Genomic DNA, 24722 nt, shown 5'->3' with positions numbered 1-24722 from the left:
TTTAAGGAGTCAGGAAGAAACATCAGTCATAAATATGACTGTGAAGGAATGGTTAGACAGGTATGGGGAAAAAATAACCAGGAGAGTATAGCAGTTCAGGAATTAATGGAAGAAGGAATCCAAGATTCTCTCTCAGTTCAGCATCAAGAGCTAACTGGTTTGCTTTTGTTTTTGAATCTCCAGTGCTTGGCATACAGAAGCAGATAGAAATCTTTGAAAGAGGAGGGGTGATTAATATTTTCAAAAGCTGCAGTAGTGAAGAAGGATGAAGATTTAAAGAAAGGCACATCAGGTTTTCTGGAGAGTCACAGATAATACTTAAGCTTTGATGGCATTACTCATACTTCTAAATATAATAGTAGAGCAAGATGTAATTCAAATTTTACCCTTCTAAAATATCACAAGATAAAAAAAAAAGTATTCTTAGGAAAACCTAGATGCAATTAGATATATTTAAGAACACTTAAACCTTTGATTTTCAAACTTGGATTTATCTTATTTATAAGATATTAACTTCAGTTTTCTTAGCATTATAGAAACTCAACATGTCCAAAACTGAGCTCATTATTCCCACCCTAAAATCTTTTCTTCTTCCTAACTTTCCTATTACTTCTTATATCAAATAAGTATCAAAGTCCTGTTGTTTCTATCTTGGCAACATCTCTGCACTGACACTGCTATTAACCTGATGCAGGCCCTCAGCATCTTCTCCTGAACCACTGCAATTGTCTACTAGTTTGTAGAATAGCTTCAAGTATCTCCACACTCCACTCCATTCCCCCATTGAACAGTCAATATGATCTTTCTAACTGCAGCTCTGACATGTTGATCTTTTTCCAAAATTACTTTAAAAACGCTGGTGGGCAGCTGGTATTCTCAGGATCAAATATGAACTCCTCGATTGGATTTCCAAAGCCCTTCATAACCTGGCTCCTTCCTAACTTTCCAGTCATTTTATACTTCATGTATTACTCAATCTTGCAATATCAGCCTCAGTGTTCTTCATCCAAGACACTCGACCTGCTGGCCCTCGACATTGTCACTGACTGTCCTCTCTGCCTGGAATTTTCTCTTTCTCTTCATCTTTACCTCTTGATTTTATCCACGTTTTGGGCAAAGAAACCTTCTGCAAGAAGCTTGTCCCTGTCCTCTTCAATCTCACTGCCTTTCCTGTGAGGTTAGCTTGAATTTAACCCATACACACCATATCTGTACACAGCTGTTTGCAGACTGTCTCCTCCTTTAGACTAGTGAGCTCTTTGAAAGCAGGGACTATCTGTCTTAGCCTTTCTCTGGATCTCCAGAGGTTAGAACAGTCTGTGGCACATAGCAGAAACTTATAAAAGCTTTTTGATATGCCTTGTAAACTTGACTTAGAGCTGGGAGGGAGCTTCTAGGTCATCAATACAGCCATTTCATAGATAATAGAACAATGACAATAAAACTCATCCAAGATCACAAAAAACAGGTAGGGGTTTCAGTTAGGAAACTTTTATGGAAAGTATTAAGGGACTTACTGGACTCATGTAAACTCCTTGATGTACGTCTCCAAACTGGCCTTCTCCAATACAGCGTCCAAGTTCTATCCTTTCTCTTTGTATCTCATAATCCCTGGCTGTAAAAAACAACCCGTAAGTAACAGAGTATTTGATAATATCATTTCCATTGTGGAAAGAATTATAATTAAAACATCTCATTTTGATGTAATATATAAATAAAATTTTAATCTGTGGCACACCAATCTATGGAAATGTTTTAAAAACAGTGGAATACTCTTAAACACAGTCTGAAAGAAAAGAATGCTGATGCAAATCAGATGCAAAAAACCTTCAGTGGTCACAATGATATAGAAATTAATTAGATTTGAGGTAGATATATATGTCTGTGTGTATATATATATGTATATAGAAATATACATATATATATACTCACCAGAAATTTTTTTAAAATTATCTAATTTCAAATATTCAGAGAATCTTGGAGGTAGAAGAGACTATTTAGGGATCACCTAACTCACCCCAAAATTAGTGAGAGTAAATACAACACAGAGAAACATAGCTTAAACTATATTTTCTGAATTGCTACTGAACAACTATTGCCAATTGAAATATGTAATGTGACATTTTTGAAAGTTTAAGAGCTTTCCACTTTATGATATCATATCACTGTATTATCTGCTGAGCTAAAACGAATTTTAAAGAGGTTTCTAAAAATCAATTCTAACACTAGATGAATGAACAATTGAGGCTTTTGGTGTATTGGCATAAACATTTTTGAAAAATTTATGATACAGAGGTATTTACTTCAAATTAGCAAATGAAAATATTGAACCTTATGTATTATAAATGATTTGGTATAGAACAAGCTACTCATTAGTTCAAGGAATTTAGCAATCAAATTTCAATTTAGTAATTTAAATACAATTTAATTTATTTCAGTTAAGAAAAAAATCTTGAAATGCATTATCAAAATCTATATTTAAATTTAGATATCTTCTCCCATCAGTCTAAATAACTATTACCAATGGAAAAAATTGATTTTAAAACTATTTTAGGATTTTATTTCTATCATTTAGGGAAATAATTTGACCTGGAATTCACATTTTAAGAAACAACATATTTTCCTCTTTAAAATAATTTTAGCTAATAGTAAATCCATTGATTTAACTGTGTAATTAAACCAATGAACACAAAAAATTGAAAATAAAATAGTTGTAAACGGAAACATCCCATGTCACTCCACAGGTTGCAAATGCAGGCAAACACAATGATGATTTTAAGGGAATCCTGTTACCTTCATCTATTCCATAGCTTTCTGTAGTGCAATTAAGGGAGAAAAAAAATTGAAGACCTTGCTTAGAAATATCTAAATTAAAATAATAACAAAAAATGTGGAAAGCTTATCATAACAATACTTACTTATATGAAATATCTTGAGATAACATAACATTTAATTTAGCAACTGAAATAAAAATGTATATGTACCTACAGAATGTCTTTATAAAACAAAATAAGTTTCTATAAAGCATTTTGAAACTGCATCAACTCTCAAATTCACTAAATCTAAATACATTTTGACTCACTGATATCTCTTCTAGTAATTTAATCCCAAAGAGTTTAAAAATATTCATAGCAACTTTTTTTTTGTTATAATAAATAACTGAAGATCAATTGGAAAATGGAGGAATAAATTATACTATGTGCATGAAATGAAGTATTATTATCTTATAAGAAATAATGAAAAAGGAATAGGTTTAGAGAAACCTAAATAGACTTTTGCAAAATGAATAGAACCAGGGAAACAATTTCTATAATGATTACAATACTGTAAAGAAAAGCAATTTTTGAAGACTTAATGATTCCAACCAACATAGTGATTTAACAGGACACCAGGGGACAGGTAATAAAACATGCTTCCCTCTTCTTGACAGAGAAGTAATGAAATACAGAATAAGAAATACATTTTTAAGAGTTAGCTCAGGTGTGAATTTTAAAACATTCACTCCGTTAACTTATTACAAAGATGAATTTTTTTAAATTGGGAGAGCCTAAAAGTAATAGAAATGTCAAAGAAAAAGAGGTTTAAAAAAAGAATATTGAGCAAAAAGAAATGTAAAGAAAACAACAGATGATTCAAAGGGAGATAGAGACAAGCAGGGTAGTTTTGAAACTAACATGGCAAAGTTTAAAAAAGGAAACATGTTGAACATAACTATAGATTTGAAGATTCATATGCAATACCTTTTTCTATGCTTCCTTGTAAATGAAAAGGTACATTTTGTTTTTATCAAGCTTAAATATAAAAAATAATTGTCAATATGAACTTAAAAGATTAGGTCATCAATGTTAATAAAATATCACTTTGAAACTGAATATTGGGCTAAGTCTATATATTAAATTTTAAGTTATTAATATTATTATTTTGAAATGAAATTAGCTCTTGAATTTCTGGGAAAAATGCCTTGACAAATTCAAACATTTTTACCTAGTCAGTTCCCATTATGGAAACAATATACTTTAATCTTTAATATTAAACTCTTGATAATAGTTAGTCAACAGATGGACAAAAGCATATATTAATTACAATTCATTTATGTATGTTATATCTTGTATTACTAGTTTTAATGAAAGAAAAGGAAAAATAAGATTCTGTCAAGGAAAGTCTAGATATTAACACTAGTACCCACAATTTGGCAGGATAGGTAAAGAAGGGTAAGACGTTTTATTTTCCTGTCTTGCCTGGAATTAAGGACAGTGGCCACACATGGGACAGACCCCAATACTGATAAATGTAGAAATTTAACTTGTTCCTTTTTTGTGAGTTGGGATGGTTTTCCACTACCCCATTTAGATAGCCCTGTGTGCAGTTGATGCCTGCCTCCCTCCCGGCTTTAAGCTGTGGTGATCATAGTGTGAACAACAAGCAAACACACACATATATAGATATAGATATGTCTATATCTATATCTATATATCACACCAGAATCACAAAAATTGAGAATGTATAGATGGCCTTTGATCTTAATAACTTCTTCTCAACTCTGGGTATTGTTAAGAACTGTGAATACTAAGCAAAATTGTCAAGTTACAGTCTTTTCTTTATTTCTTTTCTAGTCTTGATCTAAGTGTATTTGTATGTAGAATCTAGTGTGAATTTAAAACACTAAAAAGGAGATCCATCAGAATCAACTCTAGTATTCTACTTTAGAAATATCTGCTTATTAGATGTCCTTGGTAAATTCAGATTATATAGAGATTTTTAAAAAATGCATAGAAATAAGATTTTATTATTTGAAACATTTATTTTTTTAAAATTTGTATTTAAGCCATATCAAATAATTTATAATATCAATTTCTGAGAATTTATTTTCTTGAAAGCAGTGGAGGTAAAGTATGAGAAACCTCTTTTGGAAGTGAGTCTGTTTAAGGATGAAAACTTGAAAGGTACATTTAGTATAAATCAGGAATTGTTGTATTCTCAACAAATGATAGGAAGTATTGATTTATAGGTTGTCATTTTGAGAGAAACAAATAATTTATTTAATATATTTCTCAAGTACTAGGATCATATTTCATTATACTTAAATGAGGCTGCATGTTTCTGCTTAGGCCAAGACTATTATGAGGGCTATTAATTTTGTGTGTGTGTGTGTGTGTGTGTGTGTGTGTGTGTGTGTGTATGTATGTGTGCATGTGCATGCACATGCTGAGTAACTATTAGATTAATTTATTCAATTAATTTAAATCTGAAACTGAAATTTCTAAAATAATGGAATTTTCAATGATCATCTATTTGTATATAAAAAGGGAAAGGTAATAATTGAAATCTGTAATCCCGAGTATGATATTTTAGAATAATTTCAGACTTTGGTCTTTATTACTTCAGAAATGGTACCTGGCAAATGTGAGACTGTACAAACATAATGTTCTATTTGAGTATGTCATATGAAATTTAAGTTTCAAATTATATCTGTCAAATCTAAATAAGTAAAAAAAATAGAGGAAAAATTAAAGTTTAAAAATTCAGTTACTTACTTGACGGCATTGTATAAGTATCTTCTTCATCTATAATTTCAGCATAGTCATCTGTTTCTGCAAGCAAGAAATCAAACATTCAGAAAGAGAAGAAATTTAAATTTATAAAATTAGAATTAAAAAACCGGAAATAATTTATCAAAGTCTCCTGTTTTGTCTCACTTTGGTGAAATACACTTAAAAATGTGACTCAATATTTGCTCATGTATGAATCATTCATGGAGGAAAAAACTCAACTTTACAATATGGACACAGACTTGTTTAACATAGAGCAAAACAAATGGAATAATGGAGAAAGTTCTTTGAAAGGAAAGGTTAAAGGATGATTCAAAGTCACCAATATGCATTAATTAGAGAATTCTTACTCCTCTAAAACACACACTTTATAACATCAATTTTGAATTCCTGAATGAATGGAGCTACAAATAGAACAACTTCTATGTATACCTATACTTTAATTTTTAAAAAGTCACAACTCTGGCAATTTGGAATTATCAACTGAAGAATGATTGAATGGTTATGGTATATGATTGTGATGGAAAAATATTGTGCTATAAAAAATGATGAGCAAGATGAATTTAGAAATATCTGAAAAGACTTATATGAACTGATGCAGAGTGAGGTGAGCAGATTCAGAAAAAAAAAATATTGTGATGATAATCAATTGTGAAAGACTTAGCAACTATGATCAATACAATGATCCCTGATAATTCCTAAGGACTCATGATAAAAAATGCAATCTACCTCCAGAGGGAAAAACTGATGGACTCCAGAGTACAGATTGAAGCATATTTTTTTCTCACTTTTTTTTTTTTTACAACACAAATAATGTGGAAATATGTTTTACATGGCTTCCCATGTATAATGTATATAATATTTCTTGTCTTATCAATGGGCAAAGAGAAGGTGGAGGGAAAGAATTTGCTGAAGATTTAAATTAAAAATAGCAACAACACCCCCCCCACATATCTATGACATTGGTCTAGCCTCTTCTATGTACAAACCAATTTCACTCAATTTAGGGGAATGATTAAACAATTCCACTGATTTCTTTAGACTGCTTGGGCAAAAAAAGACCCTGTGTGGGATTGTTGTACACATAATATTTACACATACACATATGCACACACATAATACATATACAGATATAGATCCAGACACATCTATCCTTATACACATATATACAAAATATAGGTACATGTATACATACATATATGGATATAATTCCTTGTTATATTTGATGTATTCATTAATAAGAATCCCTGTTATTTTTCATGGAGATGAAAAAAGAAAATATAAATATCCAAAAAGAAAATTATCTATAATGAAGTGTTAATATACACAAAATGGATTACTAAACATTTGGGAGGAACTGGGGACTACTGCTAAAGAAAATACTTTAAATGAAACCAGAAAACATTTTCTGTCATATTTCTCTGAATACTTCAAGGGGTCTGTGAAAGTTTTCTCAATTTGGGGGGCCACATTTTAGAAAGGTCAGTAATAAGCTACAGAATATTCAGAAAATGGTAAGTAGGATGATGAGGAGTCTTGAAAATTTAACATATAAATACAGGGTAAAGAAATCCCATGAAATAAAGGAAATGTTTATCTTGAGATCTACTTTGAAGCATATCAAATGCTTTAAAAAAACTTATTTTGCTTGGCTTCAGAGGACAGAAATAGGAACAAGAAACAGAGGATAGAAATTGGAGCAAGAAAGCAAAAAGGACAGATTTAGAATTGATATGAAGAAAAACTTAACAATAAGGGCTATCCAAAAGTAGAATGAGCTGCCTAAGGAGTTATGCACTTTCCATGAACTAGGCCATCAGGAACAGGATGGATGCATTTCAGAAGAAAATAACATTGCTTTTATTTTAAAAATTCAAATGAAAAACAGAAACAGCATTGTAAAGCCACAGAGTTAAATTTCTAGCATATGTGGAAATTATATGGATCAAGATTTTAAAAACACAATTAATATGCCTCAATCTGTGAAATTTTACTTGGAAAACCTGGCATTTTCCTGCCATAATAACAATTTTGGAGGATAATGTAAAAAAGGAATCTTATTCAGGAACTGGTTGTAGGAGATGGCTGTAGAAATCCTTTCTAACTCCTCACCTTCTTTGATTATTATCATATTAAATGACTATCAAATATTTCCACTCAAAAATACCCCTAATCTATCTCTGGACCATTAATTTTTTAGAGTACCTCTTATATATTAGATAATAAATTCTAGCACAGCACACCACATGCTCAGAAAGATTCTATCATGCTGGAAGATCTTTGTGACTCAGGCACCCCGACTATCTGATAACTATAGAAAGGCTCATCATCAGTAAACTGGCTACTTAGTAGTGAGGTCTTTGGCCAGAAAAACTCATGATCTCCCTCCCCCCCAATATATAAAATGATCTTTAGTCCTGTGCAGTTCCTTTCGCAGTCAGAGTGGAAGAAAGTCTTCACTATAAACTTTAACCTACACTTCTGGGATTCTACATGTGAGATACCTGTCCAGTGATCTCCTGGACACTACTGGAGTATCTAAATTTAATAAAAATAATTTATTAAGCATCTACTATCTGCCAACCACTATGCTAAGTTCTGAGAACACGAATAAAAGCAGTTTTTACCTTAAAGAGCTCACTGTCTAAGGGAAAGCAAACATACAATTGAAATAGTGTAGATGGGACATACCCTCAGGAAGTCTATAAAAAATTAGATTTGATCTGAGACTTCTGTGACTCCAGGAAGTAAAGATGAGGAAAAAAAGGATTTCAAGCATGGAGAATAGTTCATTTCTAAAATATTGTCATATGTGAGGAACAGCAAGAATACAAATGTTCTTGGATTACATGGAGGGAAAAAGGTGTAAGAAGATGGGAAAAATAGAACAGAGCCAAAGAATAAAGAGCTTTAATAACATTCAGGCTATAATTAAAAGAAAAGAAAACAAAAAGAAAGCTGAAGTTGAAATTAGGACAGAACAGCAAAAAATACATTAGAAAATATGGATCAGGAAAAAGAATTAAGAAATAAAAGAATAGTTGCCTACACAGAAACCTTATGATTATGTATCATGAATATTTTCTTCAACACAAGGAAGGCATTGAATACTGGGAAGACTGAATGACATCATGAAAAATGAAACTGATTATAAGTTAATATACTCTGCTGTGGAAGTCATTCCTGAATCACCTGTCAGACATCCAATGCAAAAGAGTAAAGTCACAAAAGTAATACCAAGTTATAAGAAGAAAAAATATATATATATATACACATACATATATATGTATATATAGTTAAAACAAAACCTCATCCAACTAAATTATTGATAAAAATGGATATACATAGAAGACACTAATAATCATAATAATTTCATAAGTTTAACTGATGCAAATCAATCACCATACTGAAGAAATTTAAAAAGGCTTTAAAAATGGCTTGGCAAACACTTAACTTACCTATCAAGTTGAAAAATATGGCAATCAATGACAACACAAGTTTTATATATATATATATATATATATATATATGTATGTGTGTGTATTTACGATTATTATGATTATCACCTCATGGAACAGATAAATCACTGAGGGTCAAAAATATCTTTTTGAAAAGCATAGAAAACAAGAAAAAAAAGGAAAGATGGAAAGGATCTGCAAAGATTTTTATAGAAGTTTGTTTACAAATCATCAAATATAGTAAAATCAGCACATTAGACTCTAGGCATTTTTACTCAACTAGATGTCCTGGATGTCTTTTCTGCCTTCCACCATCCCTAAATTCTTCAAGTCTTATATAAAATCCTACCTTCTAGAGAGGTAGAACCCCACCCCTTTTCTCAATTCCTCTTAATCTTAACACTTCCTTCTGTTGATTATCTCAATTTTGTCCTAAATTTAGCTTGTCTATATAGTTGTTGGCATGTTGTTGCTGCCATTAGACGGATCACCTTGAAAGCTGAGACTCATACTTAGTACAGTGACTGACATACAGCAGATGTTTAATAAATATCTATAGTCTCTTGACTTGGACACTAATATTTAGCACTGAATTCTTCTATGTGGTTCTTCTGACTCCAAATTAAGTAATAAATTATTCATGAATAATTTAAATAAAATTTCTGCCATTCAAGTTTATTTTCTCTCATTCTGATATAAATATATAGCAATTTCTTCCCCTTATGTCTATTTTTCAAGTTTGTGTTAGGGTATTTAAATGATCATATTACAATAAAGGTATCTAGGTTGTGCCAGTGGATGGTGCTAGGCCTGGAGTCAGGAAGACTCATTTGCCCGAGTTCAAAGCTGGTCTCAGACATTTATTAGCAAGTCACTTAACCCTGCTGGTCAGTATTTTTTTCAGTCAAAGGAGCTAGAGAAGGAAACAGCAAAGCACTCCAAAATCTTTAGCAAGAAAATCCGAAACCAGGACGAATATTTAAGTGAATAAGATACCTTTTTTGTTAAAATATTAATCAACAGTTTAGTAAATTTGTTTTACTGGATATTCATTCCTTATTTCATACATTGACAGGCTTAATGTCAACCTATAAAGCCATTTTATTCACAAAAATCAACATTGACATAATAATCCATTTATATGATTATCATTTCATCAATTCTCTTTTCCCTAAAAAGGACTATCCCACAATAAAGCACAATGCCAATCTAATAGAGATCAAAATCAAAATTACTTTTAAAAATAACATATAGCCAAACAAACTTGAGTATATTTGTTTAATCTTGATTTATTGAGGATGAAAGGAGGCAACAGGTTACTATCTTTTAAATTGATTATTTTTGCAAATAGAATTTATGAACGATAAATTTTATGCAACTTGGATCTTAGTTTGAGACTTCACTATAGAATTTTTAGCTAAGTAGGCAAATTATAAGAGAATCTTCAGTCAACAACAGTATAACATCTACAAAAGGACTTTTTTCAGCTGAGAGATTGTGGGATTTTGGAATTGTAAGAAACAGTGGTTCCTTATATAGCTGAGAAGCATCTTGAAAACCTTGTCATCCATAACATCAACTTCATTGTGAGGTGGCCGCAAATTGACTTATATTAATTACATATTAACATTATCTGTGTTTTATTTTATTTTTATCTCCCCCAATGACATTTTAATTAGATTTAGGCTGCAAATGACAAATTGTGGTTTGTCTGAAATTTCTGACCTTAGATATTTAAAGAAGTTATGACACTGGTGAAAGTAGAAGTTGAGTGCAAGTCTCTCATCTCCCAACCCCGAATTCTTCCCAACACTGGATGTGTTAGAGATGATGACAAACAGCTTTCTAACATCTGGTGAATCCAGGAGTTGTTGGAAGGGAAGGGAAGGGGGTTGTTACCACGTAGGCATTTCTGGGTTGTTAACAACCAACAGGTGAAGGCCCTACTGAATGGTATCTACTACAATAACCAAATCAAATCCCTCAATGTTGAAACTCTCTTGTTAAAAAGCCTAAACTCATCATGACAGAATGAAAATAAGATGTTTAATCTATATTAGGCTGACAAGGACAATCATATTAATTCTAATATGGAAAATATTTAGACAACTAGATTCACGTATTTCAACACAATTAACAAATTCAGCAGGGACCCTACAGAAATTCAACAACTAAAAAGTTCAATGCAGAACACTGACCTGCAATATTAGTTACCTTTGAGTAGATCAGTCTGTTTAGGTAATATACCCAGGAAACCACTATCTCCTCACAATATAGTCATGAGCAAGTGATGTTTACCATCTGAAGTTGTTTCCCAATTTGAAAATGAAAACATTTACTCTACTTACCTCAGAAGATTGTGAAGCAAATGCTTTGTAAATCTTGAAGGACTTTAGAAATATGAATTATTATTGGCAGTAGTTGTTGGGTAGTTTTTCAGTTGGGTCTGACTTGCCCAGAGTCACACAGCTAGTAAGTGTCTGAGGGCAGATTTTAATTCAGGAAGATGTGCCTTCCTGACTCCAGACCGGGTACACCATCCACTGCACTACTAATGTTTCTAACCTCAAATTGAATGTCGATTTTTTACTATAAAAACACATTTTTAACGATAAGAAAAGGCAGTTTGTTGTAGGTGAACACTGGTTTTTAGAAACACCCTCTTATTCCTTGTGCGACCTACAAACAAGTCTCAGCCTCCTCATCATGTAAAGCAAGAATAAGAACAGCACTGAAATGAGGGTGCTCCCTGGAGAGAAGGTGGTAGAGTGGAAAGGGCTCTGGCTTCAGGTCAATTTTCTCTTCTGACTCTCACTACTTGTAGGCAGTGGGAAGTCACAACTCCCTAAGTGTTAGGTTTTCATTTAATCTATGGCTTATGAAATCTCTCCTAGATCTAGCTCTATGGCTCTATGCCTATTTGAGGTCCCTTTTACGTCTAGCTCCTATGACTAAACAAAAGCCTTAGAGACTTGTGATAAGATTAAAAAACAGAAATAGAAAAAACTCTTCTTTAAGTGTATGATACATGAAACAGGAAGTGAATATCTTACCTATTAGTCTTCAAAGAGCATTAAATTTCATCACAGAAATATTTTGTAAAAACAAAACTGTTCCAACTTAAAAGTTGTCTGTGGCATGAGTTTAGAATATTTTTCAAGCATGCACAGAAAAATTGTATTTTTTATAATGTTTTATAATTATAGAATCTGTGTATATGGATACTTGAATCAATTACACATTTACATAGGTGACAGATGACAAAAATGGTGATGATTTTATACTGTTTTGGAACATAAAAACTATATCAATGGCTTCATTAACTTGCATGAGAAAATATTTCATTTTTATTTTCAATAAGCTTTAACTAAAATTTAACAATGGTTTTATTATGGACAAATATTATTCTAATAAAAGATCCATGGGTTTCACTAGATTGCCAAATAGTTCAATACACGCAAAAAAAGTTTAAGAATCAATGAACTAAAAACAAAACACTTTCTTTTCTTTACCCCACAGCCACATCTCTTAAATATACTTGCTTGTGACTCCTATGCTTTATCATACCACACTAATGTTAGTAAAATTGTTCAGCATGCTCTAGTTCTTTAATGAAGAATGAATATAACTGTTAATCCTCTCTCCATTTAATTAAAATTTACATATTTAAAACTCTTTCAAATTTATATTATATTTGAACCACTAAATAACATGTTACAAGATGAGAAAAATGACAAAATGCTACTCTAAAAATGATGTCACATTTTAAGGAATAACTTTTTTTCAGTTTTTCTCATATTGTTTAGTATTTTTATTTATTTTTTGATATTTGTTATTGTTAGTATAGTACATTATGGGGACAATATAAAAGTATCATTAATAAAATGACTTATATAACACTTCACTGCTTAGAAATGGCTAGTCCATCTTACACTGGATTTCATAAATTAATAAAAGAATTAAAGAAAAGATTCCAGTGATTCCAGTGATTTCAGTGGTTCCTATATAGATAAATAAGGAAAGACAAAGGCAGAAATTGAATAAGATGAGATAATATGGAATAAGGGAGCTCAATACTCAAAGAGGATATACCCAAGAGGAATACATATTAATATGAATTATTATATGTAACTGAATTTCTAATTTCCTCTTCATTGGTGGAAAGTTCTCCCTCTTCATTTTTAAGACTAATAATTTGATTTTCCTCTCTCCTTTTTCTAATCATATTTACCAGAGGTTTATCTATTTTATTGGTTTTTTCATAAAACCAACTCTTAGTTTTATTTATTAGTTCAATAGATTTTTTACTTTCAATATTATTAATTTCTCTTTTTAATTTTAGAATTTCAAGTTTAGTATTTGATTGGGGGTTTTTAATTTGGTCTTTTTCTAGCTTTTTAATTTGCAAGCCCAATTCATTGATCTTCTCTTTCTCTTTCTCTATTTTATTCAAGTAACAATCTCAAAGAGGTTAAACGATTTATTCAGAGTCACTCTACTACAGGACAAAGAACTGAAGCCCAGTTTTTTGACTCTGAGGACAGAGCTCAATATTATATCCTGTACTTAATTGTCTTTTTATGCTTTCCTTCAATATCCATAGACCACCAGCAATCTAAAGTCAAATCATAATTTGACCTATGACATAAAGTCCATTCATAAAAAAAAAAACAAAAAAATTTACTTTATCTAATTTTAAACAATTAAAACAAAATTTTCTCAGTGATAAATGGTTCAAACATATGGAACTGAAATTTCTTGCTGGGGTATAACAGAAATCACTGCTATAAATAATTCAGCGTCCAGGTTTCCTTTCTTTCTTAAAGACCCAATCTTTACTTATTTATTTTAAAAAAAAAAAAAAGGCTTATTGTTGGACTCAATATTTTATTTGTGCTAGTTGTATTTGAAGCAAATTCTGTCTTAAAAACCTTTGCTCAGGGTTTAAGCTGAATTCTGAAATGCATTAGTAAAGTTTATAAGCCATATTAATACACAAATGTGAAAATGCATATTACCGTCCCCACTAATTTCATCTGCAGATCCAGGTAGCATGCAGAGAGAGAGAGAGAGAAGGAGAGGGAAAAACAGGGAAGGAAAGGGAAGCAGGAAAGAGAAAAGGAAAGAAAGGAAAAAATACACTATTAAAATCACAAGTAAATCAAGACTAGAAAATCCTAGTTTTTAAAAAAAGACTAGATCAAGAAATACAAAATTGAGCATAGCATTTAACTATCTTAAAACAAATTCCTTTTCTCACTTTTATCTTAATTCTCTACTAGTAATACAGAAAGAATAATCTTTAGATCACAAGGTAGTTGATATTTATCCTAGTATCTTGAGAACATATATTGGATTATTTGAATTTAGAGTTACATTACTATGCAGCATTATACAGTAAGAGTGTTAAATTTAAATCAATCCTTCAACTACAAAATAAAATGACCTTGAAAGATTTCTATAGTTAGAAATCTCAGATCTAGCCCCTATTCAAGGGAATTAATTTTTCTTTTGCTGATTTACCACTTTTAAGAGTGGAAACAAGTGGACTATTCATTAAATAAAGTGTGGTTTAAATAATAACCAACAAAAATAAGTCCACAGGATTCCTATTCAAATGAATCATTGATATTCAGAACAGGGTTTCCTGGCAGCTGGCCAGACTTTGAAGGATAACCTCTTCAGAGACTCTAGAACTTTAAGCCCTGCTTATAAGTAAAACTGTAATTTAAATGAATACTGTTGGGTGAAATTCAAGCACCTACACCAGTCTACAAAACTACATGATGATACTAGATTTGTCGATTTACTCAGCATTCCTCTATATTCCTTAGAAAGAATGAAAAGTAGTCTATATGAATTCTATATAACCATTCTGTATTTCATTCATCTGCATGCTGTTTTAAGGAATCATGAATGAAAAAAATGCAATGTTCCTAAGAAAATCTTAGGATTATACAAATGAAATTCTACAAGTAATTTTGCATTAACATGCATTTAAATAAAAACAAAATAAAAATTCCTATTGAATAGCAGCCAGCAAGATTATGAGGCACAGTTCTCGATTCTTAAGACTTGGGGCAGTGCATAAGCAACTACTGGTTACTACAGTTCTTGTAGCAAACTTGTAAACAAACAGCAATAAGGTTTGTTTATTTGAGGCTTTTCATTACTAAGCAGCCCTAGCAAATATCAGCGCAATACCCGTGGGCGGAGGCTCATGGGAACAGAAGACCAAAGGAAGAAAGCGCTTGGCTTTCTTAACTTTATGATGACAGTGACTGACTCCTTGACCAGAAGAGGAAAAGAAAAAAGTAGAAACAAATTATTTCAAAGGAAAAGAAAATTTATAATAGTCTTCAAACAAAATCTGTAAATATTTAGGTATAAAAATCAAATATTTGATTCAGGTCAGCAACACACATTTCTTATTTTACTATGCTTTTGTTTCACTAATATTTCAATGCTTTGAGGACCTATTTTTCCCCACATTTTATTAATGGAAAGTGATGACAGATAAAGTACTAATAGATCTAGAGCTGGAAGAGATCTCTGGCATCTAGTTCAATGCTTTCATTTTTTAGATTAGGAAACTGAGATCATCAGAGTTAAGTGTTTTGTTCACAAGTAAATTATAAAGTACTCAAGGTGGGATTTCTTTCTTTCTTTTTTTGCTTGCAGAAAAGTAGACTTTATGGAAGCATGATCTCCACCTCTGAATATCTGAAGAATTGTCATCTAGAATTGGAATTAGACTTTATCTATTTGTAGAGGACAGAACTAGAAAGCAGGTGAAAGTTACAGGGAAGCAAGAGAAAGAACTTTATTAAAATTAAAATTATCCAAAATTAAATAGGTTTTCTTTTAGATAGTGACTTTACAGTCATTGAAACTGTTCAAGCAAAGTTCAAACGATGTCATGATTTTTGTTGAGGGAGTTCTTAATTGGGTACAGAGAAAGACAATTTCCAGGTGGGAGTTCAAGCCAGAGTGTCTGAATTCAGCCAGTGTTTCCTTTATTCCACCAAGTTTTCTCCTTTTATTAATGCAGGAGCTACTTCCACTTGTAAAGCACAATTCTACCACACCTACTCTGATCTCACCTGGAATAAATTTTTTATATCCTGAGGCTGAAAAATTCATCAATAAGCTTCATGAGCCCTTTCAACTTTAGTTAGGTTATTTATTAGTAGAGGCATGCCATGACTGTACTCAATAATGCAAGGGGATCCTGGATGCTCAATTCTAGGATCCAATTTAAACCTTGCTTGGCATTTACTAATTGGCTATAATATACCTTTTCAGTCTTATTACATGGGAATCTTCTTTAAACAATTTACAATCCAGCCAATTGGCATTCTTCCTTCTCATTTCCTTAACTTGCACTTGAAGTGGGTTGTGGTCCCTTTAAGAAACTATTCCTTTCAGATTGATTTATTCCTTTCTGATTCCCAAGCCCTCCTAACTGATACATTATTAATTCAGGAAGCTAGAACCTTTCTTTGATTTACAAATCCTGGTCAAAAGCACCCCTTTGAATTCCAAAAGGAGATCAGGCTTGTCCCAGCCCCCATGGGATCTGAGCCAACTTGGGACTCTACCCACAGCCCCCTTTAGCTATATCTCTCATTATAAAAATAGCCAAATTGAAATCCTCTCTTTGCAGAGGTTCCAAACATGCCAGCCTTATGCTTGGCACTCCAAGGGTCTCTGCCCACTGGAATACCGTTTCCAGGCCATATTCTCTTTACCCTCACTTATTTCCTTAACCACACTTTAACCTTACTTCCAATCCCCATAATAAACCTTTTTATCAATCTAGGTTTTAGTGCCAGTAAATTCCTTTACAGAGAACTGCGCCACCAGAAGGGAGGTTCCCCAAAACTCTCCACCCTTGTGCCAAATCCTGAGGGATTACAGAGGAGCCAAACCCCTCCATTTGATTCCCTGAACCCCGAACCTGACACTAGATCTTATTTAACTCCCTAACCACCAGAAACCCTAATTTCATTTGGGTACCCCAAATCTAAACCTCATCACATTGACTGTCCCCCAAGCCTGCAATATACTTTCTCTCTAACTCTGCCTCTTACAATTCCTAGTTTCCTTCCAGAATCAGCAGAAGCACTACCATGTAAATGAAACCTTTCTTGACCTTCTTTCCCCATCTCAAAACCCCTGCTAGTGCTTCCTTAACCAAATTACCTTGTATCCATTCCCTGCTATACCAAAGAACTTTATCTTATTTACCAGCACTGTGTCTAACACATATGGGGTGCTTTTAAAAATGCTTATTGATTTACTGACAATTTATCACCAGCCCTATATTCAATGCCTTCCCTGGGCAAAGCCTTTAAGAAACCCAGGTTACCTCCATCCCAGTTTGAAGATTATGTCTCTCTTAGCTCACCTTTAGTATTTTCAAACTTAAATTTCTATTTCAGAAACAAGACACATTAGAATAAGCACAGTACTATTCAGGTATCAAGTACATAACATTTTATTCAGTTAGTGGAAGACAAAGCAGTTGCTGGATTTAATAAACTCTCAAATTATGTTGCAAAGATCAAAATCTTCATCACCTTATAACACATTGTACTAAAAATGGGAAATAACAAACAATAGGATAATATATGTAGTTAAGAAAGTGCTATATTAAAATTTCCCCAATATAACATCACTATAAACACAAAAATTAATCTTAATTATGTAGATAAAAATTTGAACCAATGGATAAGTAAAGTTATAGAGATCTATTCTAGCTGACAATATAAGAATTTTCTGACAATTAAACAGGTTCAACCATAAATTGCTATGCTAAGCATCAAATTCCTTAACACTGGAGATTATTAAAAAAAAGGACCAGGAATAATAGTGATAACTCACATTTAGTTAACACTTGAAAATCACCAGATTTTCTTCAAACCACCATGAAAATTAGGCAATGCAATTATTAATCCCTATTGCAGGTGAGGAAATTAAGACATTTTATCTATTATTTAAATTTTCATTTACAGTTTAATGGTTTAATTTAACTGAATTGCTTTTATCCAAAAGTAGTATTTTCTGGCCTAAATTAGAAGTCTCTAAACTGCTAATTGAGTCATCCCTATCAGTGAAAAAAAATTTTGAGCATGTGTACCCTTACTTGGAGGCAGGTGTGGATAAACTAGGGAAGAGATGAAATTTGTCACCAGCATCTTCTGAGTTGTTGCTAAGAGTATGTGGTAATTTTTAGGTGGAAACCTTTGGTGCATATTCCTCTTCAAACTAGATTGTATAGCTTCAGCTTTAATAATAAGTGAAGTTTGGCAAATATATTAGTGCAAAAAGAACATTTCATGTTTGTTAATGAAGGGGATTTAAAAAAAAATGACATCTAACTTTCCAGATTATTATAAGAATAATCTGTGAGTGGTTTTAATTCTTAAGGACAATTTTTGGTTATATTGCAACCTTTATTTTTATCTAAATATAAATCTTTCATTTCTAAGTCTAGATGAAATCTCAAATGACAATTGGGGAAAATATATTGTAACTTATTTTATTTTACCATCTGTCTCTTTATATCTTTGTAGGGTGTTAGCATCAAGAGGAATTATCAGAAAGTTTTAATATTATTATTTATATCAAAAGAATTATTTTGAAGAAATAAATTTCAGATACTTATAAGAGAGGTGCCTTGGCACAGAAATTATGGTTTGGGATTTGAAGTCAACCTCAGAGAGCTGGAATCTAGTTCTAGAACTAGATAAATAAACAAGGAAATGTATTATACTCCTTTCTATCTGGAGGTGAGAGATAATGTTTTTGTAAAATTGTATATATAGGCTAAGAAATACTGGCTGATTTTGTTATACTGCTCTTTTTTTGGGAAAATATGTCTTGGAAACAAAGGTGAAACATAAATGAGTGGCTGAGTAGAATGACATTTAATATTTTTTTAAAATATTTTTTGAGCTCTAAAGCAATCATTCATTATACAACAGTACAGAGCTAGATTAAGTAAAAAACAAACAAAAAAACCCCCCAAAACTCTAATGTCCACTGACCTGCTTAAATTGGGGACTGCAAAAAGTTGGTTTTCTGTATATTTTATCATTCAAAAATCATACTTGATTTCATGAAATTGGATCAAGCAAAACACTATCTTCAGAATATTTCAAGAGCTTTAGCATGGTAGCTACAGAAGATTCAGTTATCCTCAGACATAGCCAGCTTTAAATGTCCTTTGCACTTAAAACTCTAGAAAAAGCATTTACTTGTAATTTGATTGTAATTAGTGATCGCATTGAGACACATAAATCCTTTGGGCCTCGGTTTACTCATCTGGAAAATTATAGAATGATCAAGGTGATCTTTTTAAAAACAATATTTTATCTTTTGTTTTTATATCAAAAAGTACCCTTTCATATTTGCCACTGCTTAGATTTACTTCTAAGCAAAATTCTTGGACTTTCACATTTTGCTATATCCTATGAGATTCCAAGGGATGATCTCTGATTAATAATAAATGCCTCATCTCTCCTTAAAATGTATCAGAGCTTACTTATCATCTTTCTAAAGTGATACATATTGCCAACAAAATAAAAAAATCCTGGCAACTGTTCTTAGCTAAGAAAACAAGAATGGGGACCTGGCAGGAGAGTTTAAAAAGATGTTGACCAAAGTGTTAATAAGAGTATAATAATAGTTGACATTCCAGGCACTAAGCAAAGCATCTGATTCTCACAATGACCTGAAGATACATACTTTTATTCCCATTTTACACATGTGGAAACTAAGAAAACTGAGGCAACTTGTCCGAGGTCCATGGCTAATAAGTAACTCAGGTCTTTCTGATTTTAGGTCCCTTATTCTTTCTGTTGTGTCACCCAGATCCCTATTTATGGGAATATACATAAAGGAAGAAAGAACACTTTGTGATATTGATGAGATTAGTGGCAGTCAGAGAGTTGTTAAAATCCTCTTTTGGTAGGCACAGAGGTTCAATGTGAAAGAATTCACCAACCTGAAATATTAATTGGCAAAAATGGAAGTTTATTGTTGGATAAGAAGCCAGTTTTGCTAAGAGGCTGACTTCTTTAGTGGCAAAGTCCTATTAGGGAAATGGAGGGTAGCACTGAGAAGAGAATGCCTTCTCAGCAGGCAGGGTACTGCTTTGGACCTTCTGCAAAGAATGAGTTCAGAAACTGCCCTTTAAAAAGGAATCTTGAGGCTTCAGGTTTCAGGTTGAAAAGAAAGCCAAAGTCCCCAGGCTTAGAATGCTTACTGGTATCCAGCACAGATCTCCAATTAGAATTCAAAGGGTCTGGCATCCCCAAAAGATCAAAGGGGGTGTTTTTTTTTTTTTGTTGTTGTTTGTTTTTTTAAGCAAGATTTCTAATAACAACACTTAACTTATCTGGGGAGATATGCTGTCCCAGGAGGGCCTGAGACTCCAAGATCAACACAGTTTCAGAGTGATAATTTGAAAGGGAACACAACTTCACTCCCACTTCAATATCTTTAAATGTATTCAACTCTATCCAATGTCCAATATAGACTACTCCACTGAATGATAATTGGAATGTAATCCAGATTTGAAAACAGGGAAGACTGAGTTTTAGCACTGGAATCACAACAGCAGAGTTGGCAATATGCCATGGGAGAGAAAAAAATTTTTTTATCTTCTTATTTGTCCTTAATCTGTAGTCTGTTAATGCTTCTTGTGATAAGCTTTTGGGAACTCTCATACACATATGATCTCTTAGATGTTATAATATCTTAAAACTTCTGTTTTAAATGTATTAATCAAATCTGAAGAAATTACAATAATTCAAATATATAGTTTGTACTTTCAAAGTATACTAAATTATTATGTTAGAGGAAGGGACTTTAGAGATGATTTAGCCCGTCCACCCTGATTTGCAGAAAAGTCAAAAGAAAAGACTTAATAGACAGAAGGAACCCCAGGTCACATAGTTCAAATTCTTCATTTGACAGATAAAGAAACTGAAGCCTAGAGATTAAGTGACTTGCCAAAGATCACACAAATGGCAAATTTCAGAGATAGGATTTGAATCCAGATCTTCTGACTCCACATTCAAGACTCTTTCCATTTTGCCACATTTTGTAACAAAGTATTTAAAGATGAATCTGGTTTTATACTAGAATACTGGACAAAATGAATTCTTAGTAAAACCTATTTTCCTTCCTATCATAACCAATTCATTAAATGTTTCTGTACTAGTCTAGTGAGACACAACAAACTATATTAGTTCACAAATGCTTTTAAGCCTTTACTGCTACCAACTACTTGACTTGGGACAAAATAAACATCCATGTGAAGAAGAACATGGAATTTGAGGGCATATAAAACATCTTCCATTGCAAAACCATACATAGAATACTATGTTCAATTCTGGATATGATATTTTAATAGAGACACACTAAAACAGGAAAATGTTCAAAGGACAAAATCAGATAGCACAAGGCCCAACTATCATCAACTCCAACAAACATTTATTAAGCACCTATACTAGGCTGCAAGGCTATAAAAACAAAAACAATCCTGTCCTCAAGTAGCTTTGAAGGAGATGGAGATCTCTCAGATAGTGAAAATTGAGTAAGGCATTGCCAACTGAAAAGTTGGTTTACCAGTGATCCTCAAACATTTAAATAGGGGCCAGTTCACTGTCCCTCAGACTGTTGGAGGGCCAGACTATAGTAAAAACAAAAACTCACACTCTGTCTCCGCCCCTCAGCCCATTTGCCATAACCCAGTGGGCCAAATAAACGTCCTCAGCTAGTTTGAGAACCCCTGGTTTTGGCCTATATCAACATCCATGAGAACAAACTTACCTCCCCTTCCTGCTATTTTTCCATGACATCATTTGCTTGCTACCTCAACCTAAATCAAATATGGGCAGATATTGTCTTATTGGTCAAAGCTCAATTTCCTGTCTCTGGAATAGTACCCTTATTTAGAATACAAGATCCATTTCTTTGGCCAATGAGGATGAGGGTCAGTGGTGGGAGCAGATTTTTTTTTTTTTTGCCTCAGGGCCTATTTAATCTGCTGTTTCTTTCTCTAAAAAGGAGCCTCCTCCCTTCCACAGCTTATTCAACTGGAGTGATACCTGCTTCTCTGGAAGAACAGAAGGTATAGTAAACCTTTGTTTTGCTCCTAGAGATACCTCCAGTTATTTTATTACATGGTCATCACTCACCTCTCAGAGTTGGCTTTCCATTGAGTAAATACAATATGTGAACAGTTAAGTGTATTAGGATAATTAAATTAGTTTGAAGGAAGCTAGCCAAGAGACTCAATTGGGTTAATTCATCCTAAATGTATTTAAGGATGAAAGTGTAATAAGGAGAACAAAAGAAAACTATAAAAGATATCTAAATATTTTGATAATAATTATTTTAACCATTAAGGTCAATAGTTACTACATTTGGACTCAGTGCTTAGAGGAAATTAAAAGGGTTCTAGACAATAAAAGTTAAAAAAAGTACCTGTATTTGAGGCAGCTAGGTGGTGCAGTGGATAGAGTACTAGCCCTTTAGTCAGGAGGACTCGAGTTCAAATATGCCCTCAGACTCTTAATACTTCCTAGCTGTGTAATCCTGGGCAAGTCACTTAACCCTAATTGCCTCAGCCAAAAAAAAAAAAAAAAAAAAAAAGAAAGAAAGAAAGAAACAAAGAAAAAGGATGTATTACATCAAGTATACATATTGAAGGTCAATGTTATGAGACAAAACTAGAAGGACACTAAATCACAAAATATTTAAAGGAAGAGAAGATGACAAAAGTAAGGAAAAACATGAAAAAAAAAACCCACTCAAAACTTTATTAATATATAAAAAAAGGTGACTATAAGAATATTGATAAACACTGCCCAGTTGTTCCCTATTATCTCAAAGATCAAATACAAAATCCTCTGTTTAGCTTTCAAAGAACTTCAAGATCTGACTTCCTCCTGGCTATCTGCTCTCCTTACACATATATTATGATATAATGACACTGGCCTCCTTCCTATCTAAGCACACACTTCATTTCCTAACACCATGCATTTTCAATGTGTTCTCTTTAGATTTCCAACTCCTAGCTTCCTTTAAGTCCCAGAGAAAATCTTACAAACTATATGAGCCTTTTCCTACTCCTTTATAATGTGGGTGCCTTCTCTCTGCTTATATCCCCAATTTATCCTGTATATAGTCTGTTTGTACCTAGTTATTTGGCATGTCCTTTGAGATTGAGAGCACAGGCAGTCTTACTTGTCTTTGTATACCCAGAAGTTAACATGGACCCTACTACAGAATAGGCACTTTAAAATGGTTCTCAATTGACCTTCCTTATTTAAAGAGCCTTTAATCCTAAACAGAAGGCAACACATAAAAAAGGGAAAAGTATGTTTGCAAAAGATGGATATAAAAGAGTCTGAAAAGGAGGAGGAGGATTCCCTATAGATAGGGAAGTCCTTCAGATGTGCACATTTGTAGATTACATTGTATTGGCTGGGGATAATGCTGAGCTTCTAGGAAGAGATCTGTAACCATTTAAAAAAGAATGGTCTAAAAATCAACATGAAAAAAGGAATGGATGAAGAATGTTTAATGCCAAAATGTACTAGAGAACATATTGGTTCACTAGTTAATTTAGTAAGTATATTGTAAACCAACTAAAGGGGTTAGGACTGCAACTAGTTAATTGTGGGAACTGAGTGAACCACACTGGCTCCATCTTGAGACAACTGTGGAGCTAGTTCAGCTCCCTTTCCATTTCAATCATAGGTATAGTCCAAATTCTGTCTGTCAAGAAAAATCTTATTCAATTATGGGAAATGGAAACAAAACAAAACAAAACAAAAAAACCTTATTCTATTGTTTGAACTTAAGCCTGTGTGGCTGGGATGCTGGACTATCTCAGACTGTTTATAGACCCTTAACTAAGGAAATAGGCTACACTGCTCAGAAGCCCAATCAGATCCAAAGATTGATGCAAGGAGTTTTTTCCACAATTATACATTTTAAGCAACTCAGAGGGTCTCATTTGAAAACTGGTCCTGTATTGACGAATCAGTTAATTACCACATTACTTTGACTATTCCTAAATACTTGGCTAGTGGTGGGGTGGGGATGAGAAATCCTTTTCTGTATTCAGAAAATATACTGCACCTATTTGCTCTCTCTTTCCCAACTTGGAAAGTCTCTAATCTTTTATCCAATCAAATTACTTATATTGTATTATTTCCTTTTAATTGATCAGCCTTGCAGAGTTAATTGTTTATAACATATGAAAATTAGTGTCCCTCTGCATTCTGGGTCCGGGTTACAATTTTTTAGGCAACTTTCATGTACTGCTTAATAAATTGACATGCTCTGAGGCTTAAACCTTTTGTTTCTTCTCATTTCATCTTTTATCCACAATTGGGGACATTTAGTAAAAATGGTTCTAGAATTAAACTTGAAGACAATGGGCTATTATATTACCTTCAGGAAATTTCAAAGCTACTTCAAAATGTCTCTAAGAAACAGTGGGCCTTCTTTAAAGTAATATTCTCATGTTGTGGTATGGCTGCAAGACTAATAAGAATTAAAAATGAGTTATGCTCCTATAAAGGACAAAGGAGAAGTGCGTAGTAGGTGACAGCAATATATACAAATGAAGAATTTAAGCGAAGGATGGGAAAAATGATGTTGTCAAAAAAACTACAATCAAAAAACAAGA

The 24722-nt window shown here is 32.7% G+C and overlaps 1 protein-coding gene across 14 annotated transcripts in view; it reads right to left on the bottom strand.

Moving 5' to 3' along the window:
* PTK2 (protein tyrosine kinase 2) overlaps positions 1 to 24722 on the bottom strand; it is a 380904-nt gene that overhangs the window by 100527 nt on the left and 255655 nt on the right. For 7 of the 14 annotated variants that reach the window (XM_074264671.1, XM_074264693.1, XM_074264684.1 and 4 more), the window contains 4 exons: positions 14026 to 14043; positions 5535 to 5591; positions 2794 to 2814; positions 1518 to 1615 (listed from right to left, as the gene is read on the bottom strand). In XM_074264671.1, coding sequence (XP_074120772.1) covers positions 1518 to 1615; positions 2794 to 2814; positions 5535 to 5591; positions 14026 to 14043 — 194 coding nt within the window. Of the gene's footprint in view, positions 1 to 1517; positions 1616 to 2793; positions 2815 to 5534; positions 5592 to 14025; positions 14044 to 15211; positions 15296 to 24722 lie in introns of all 14 variants that reach the window. The other 7 variants (XM_074264683.1, XM_074264688.1, XM_074264708.1 and 4 more) reach the window with 4 other exon arrangements.

This window comes from Sminthopsis crassicaudata, chromosome 1 (genome assembly GCF_048593235.1).
Source record: "Sminthopsis crassicaudata isolate SCR6 chromosome 1, ASM4859323v1, whole genome shotgun sequence".
NCBI lineage: Eukaryota > Metazoa > Chordata > Mammalia > Dasyuromorphia > Dasyuridae > Sminthopsis > Sminthopsis crassicaudata.
Note: the sequence above shows the minus strand (reverse complement) of the source record. Positions and strands in the feature narration are given on the sequence as shown.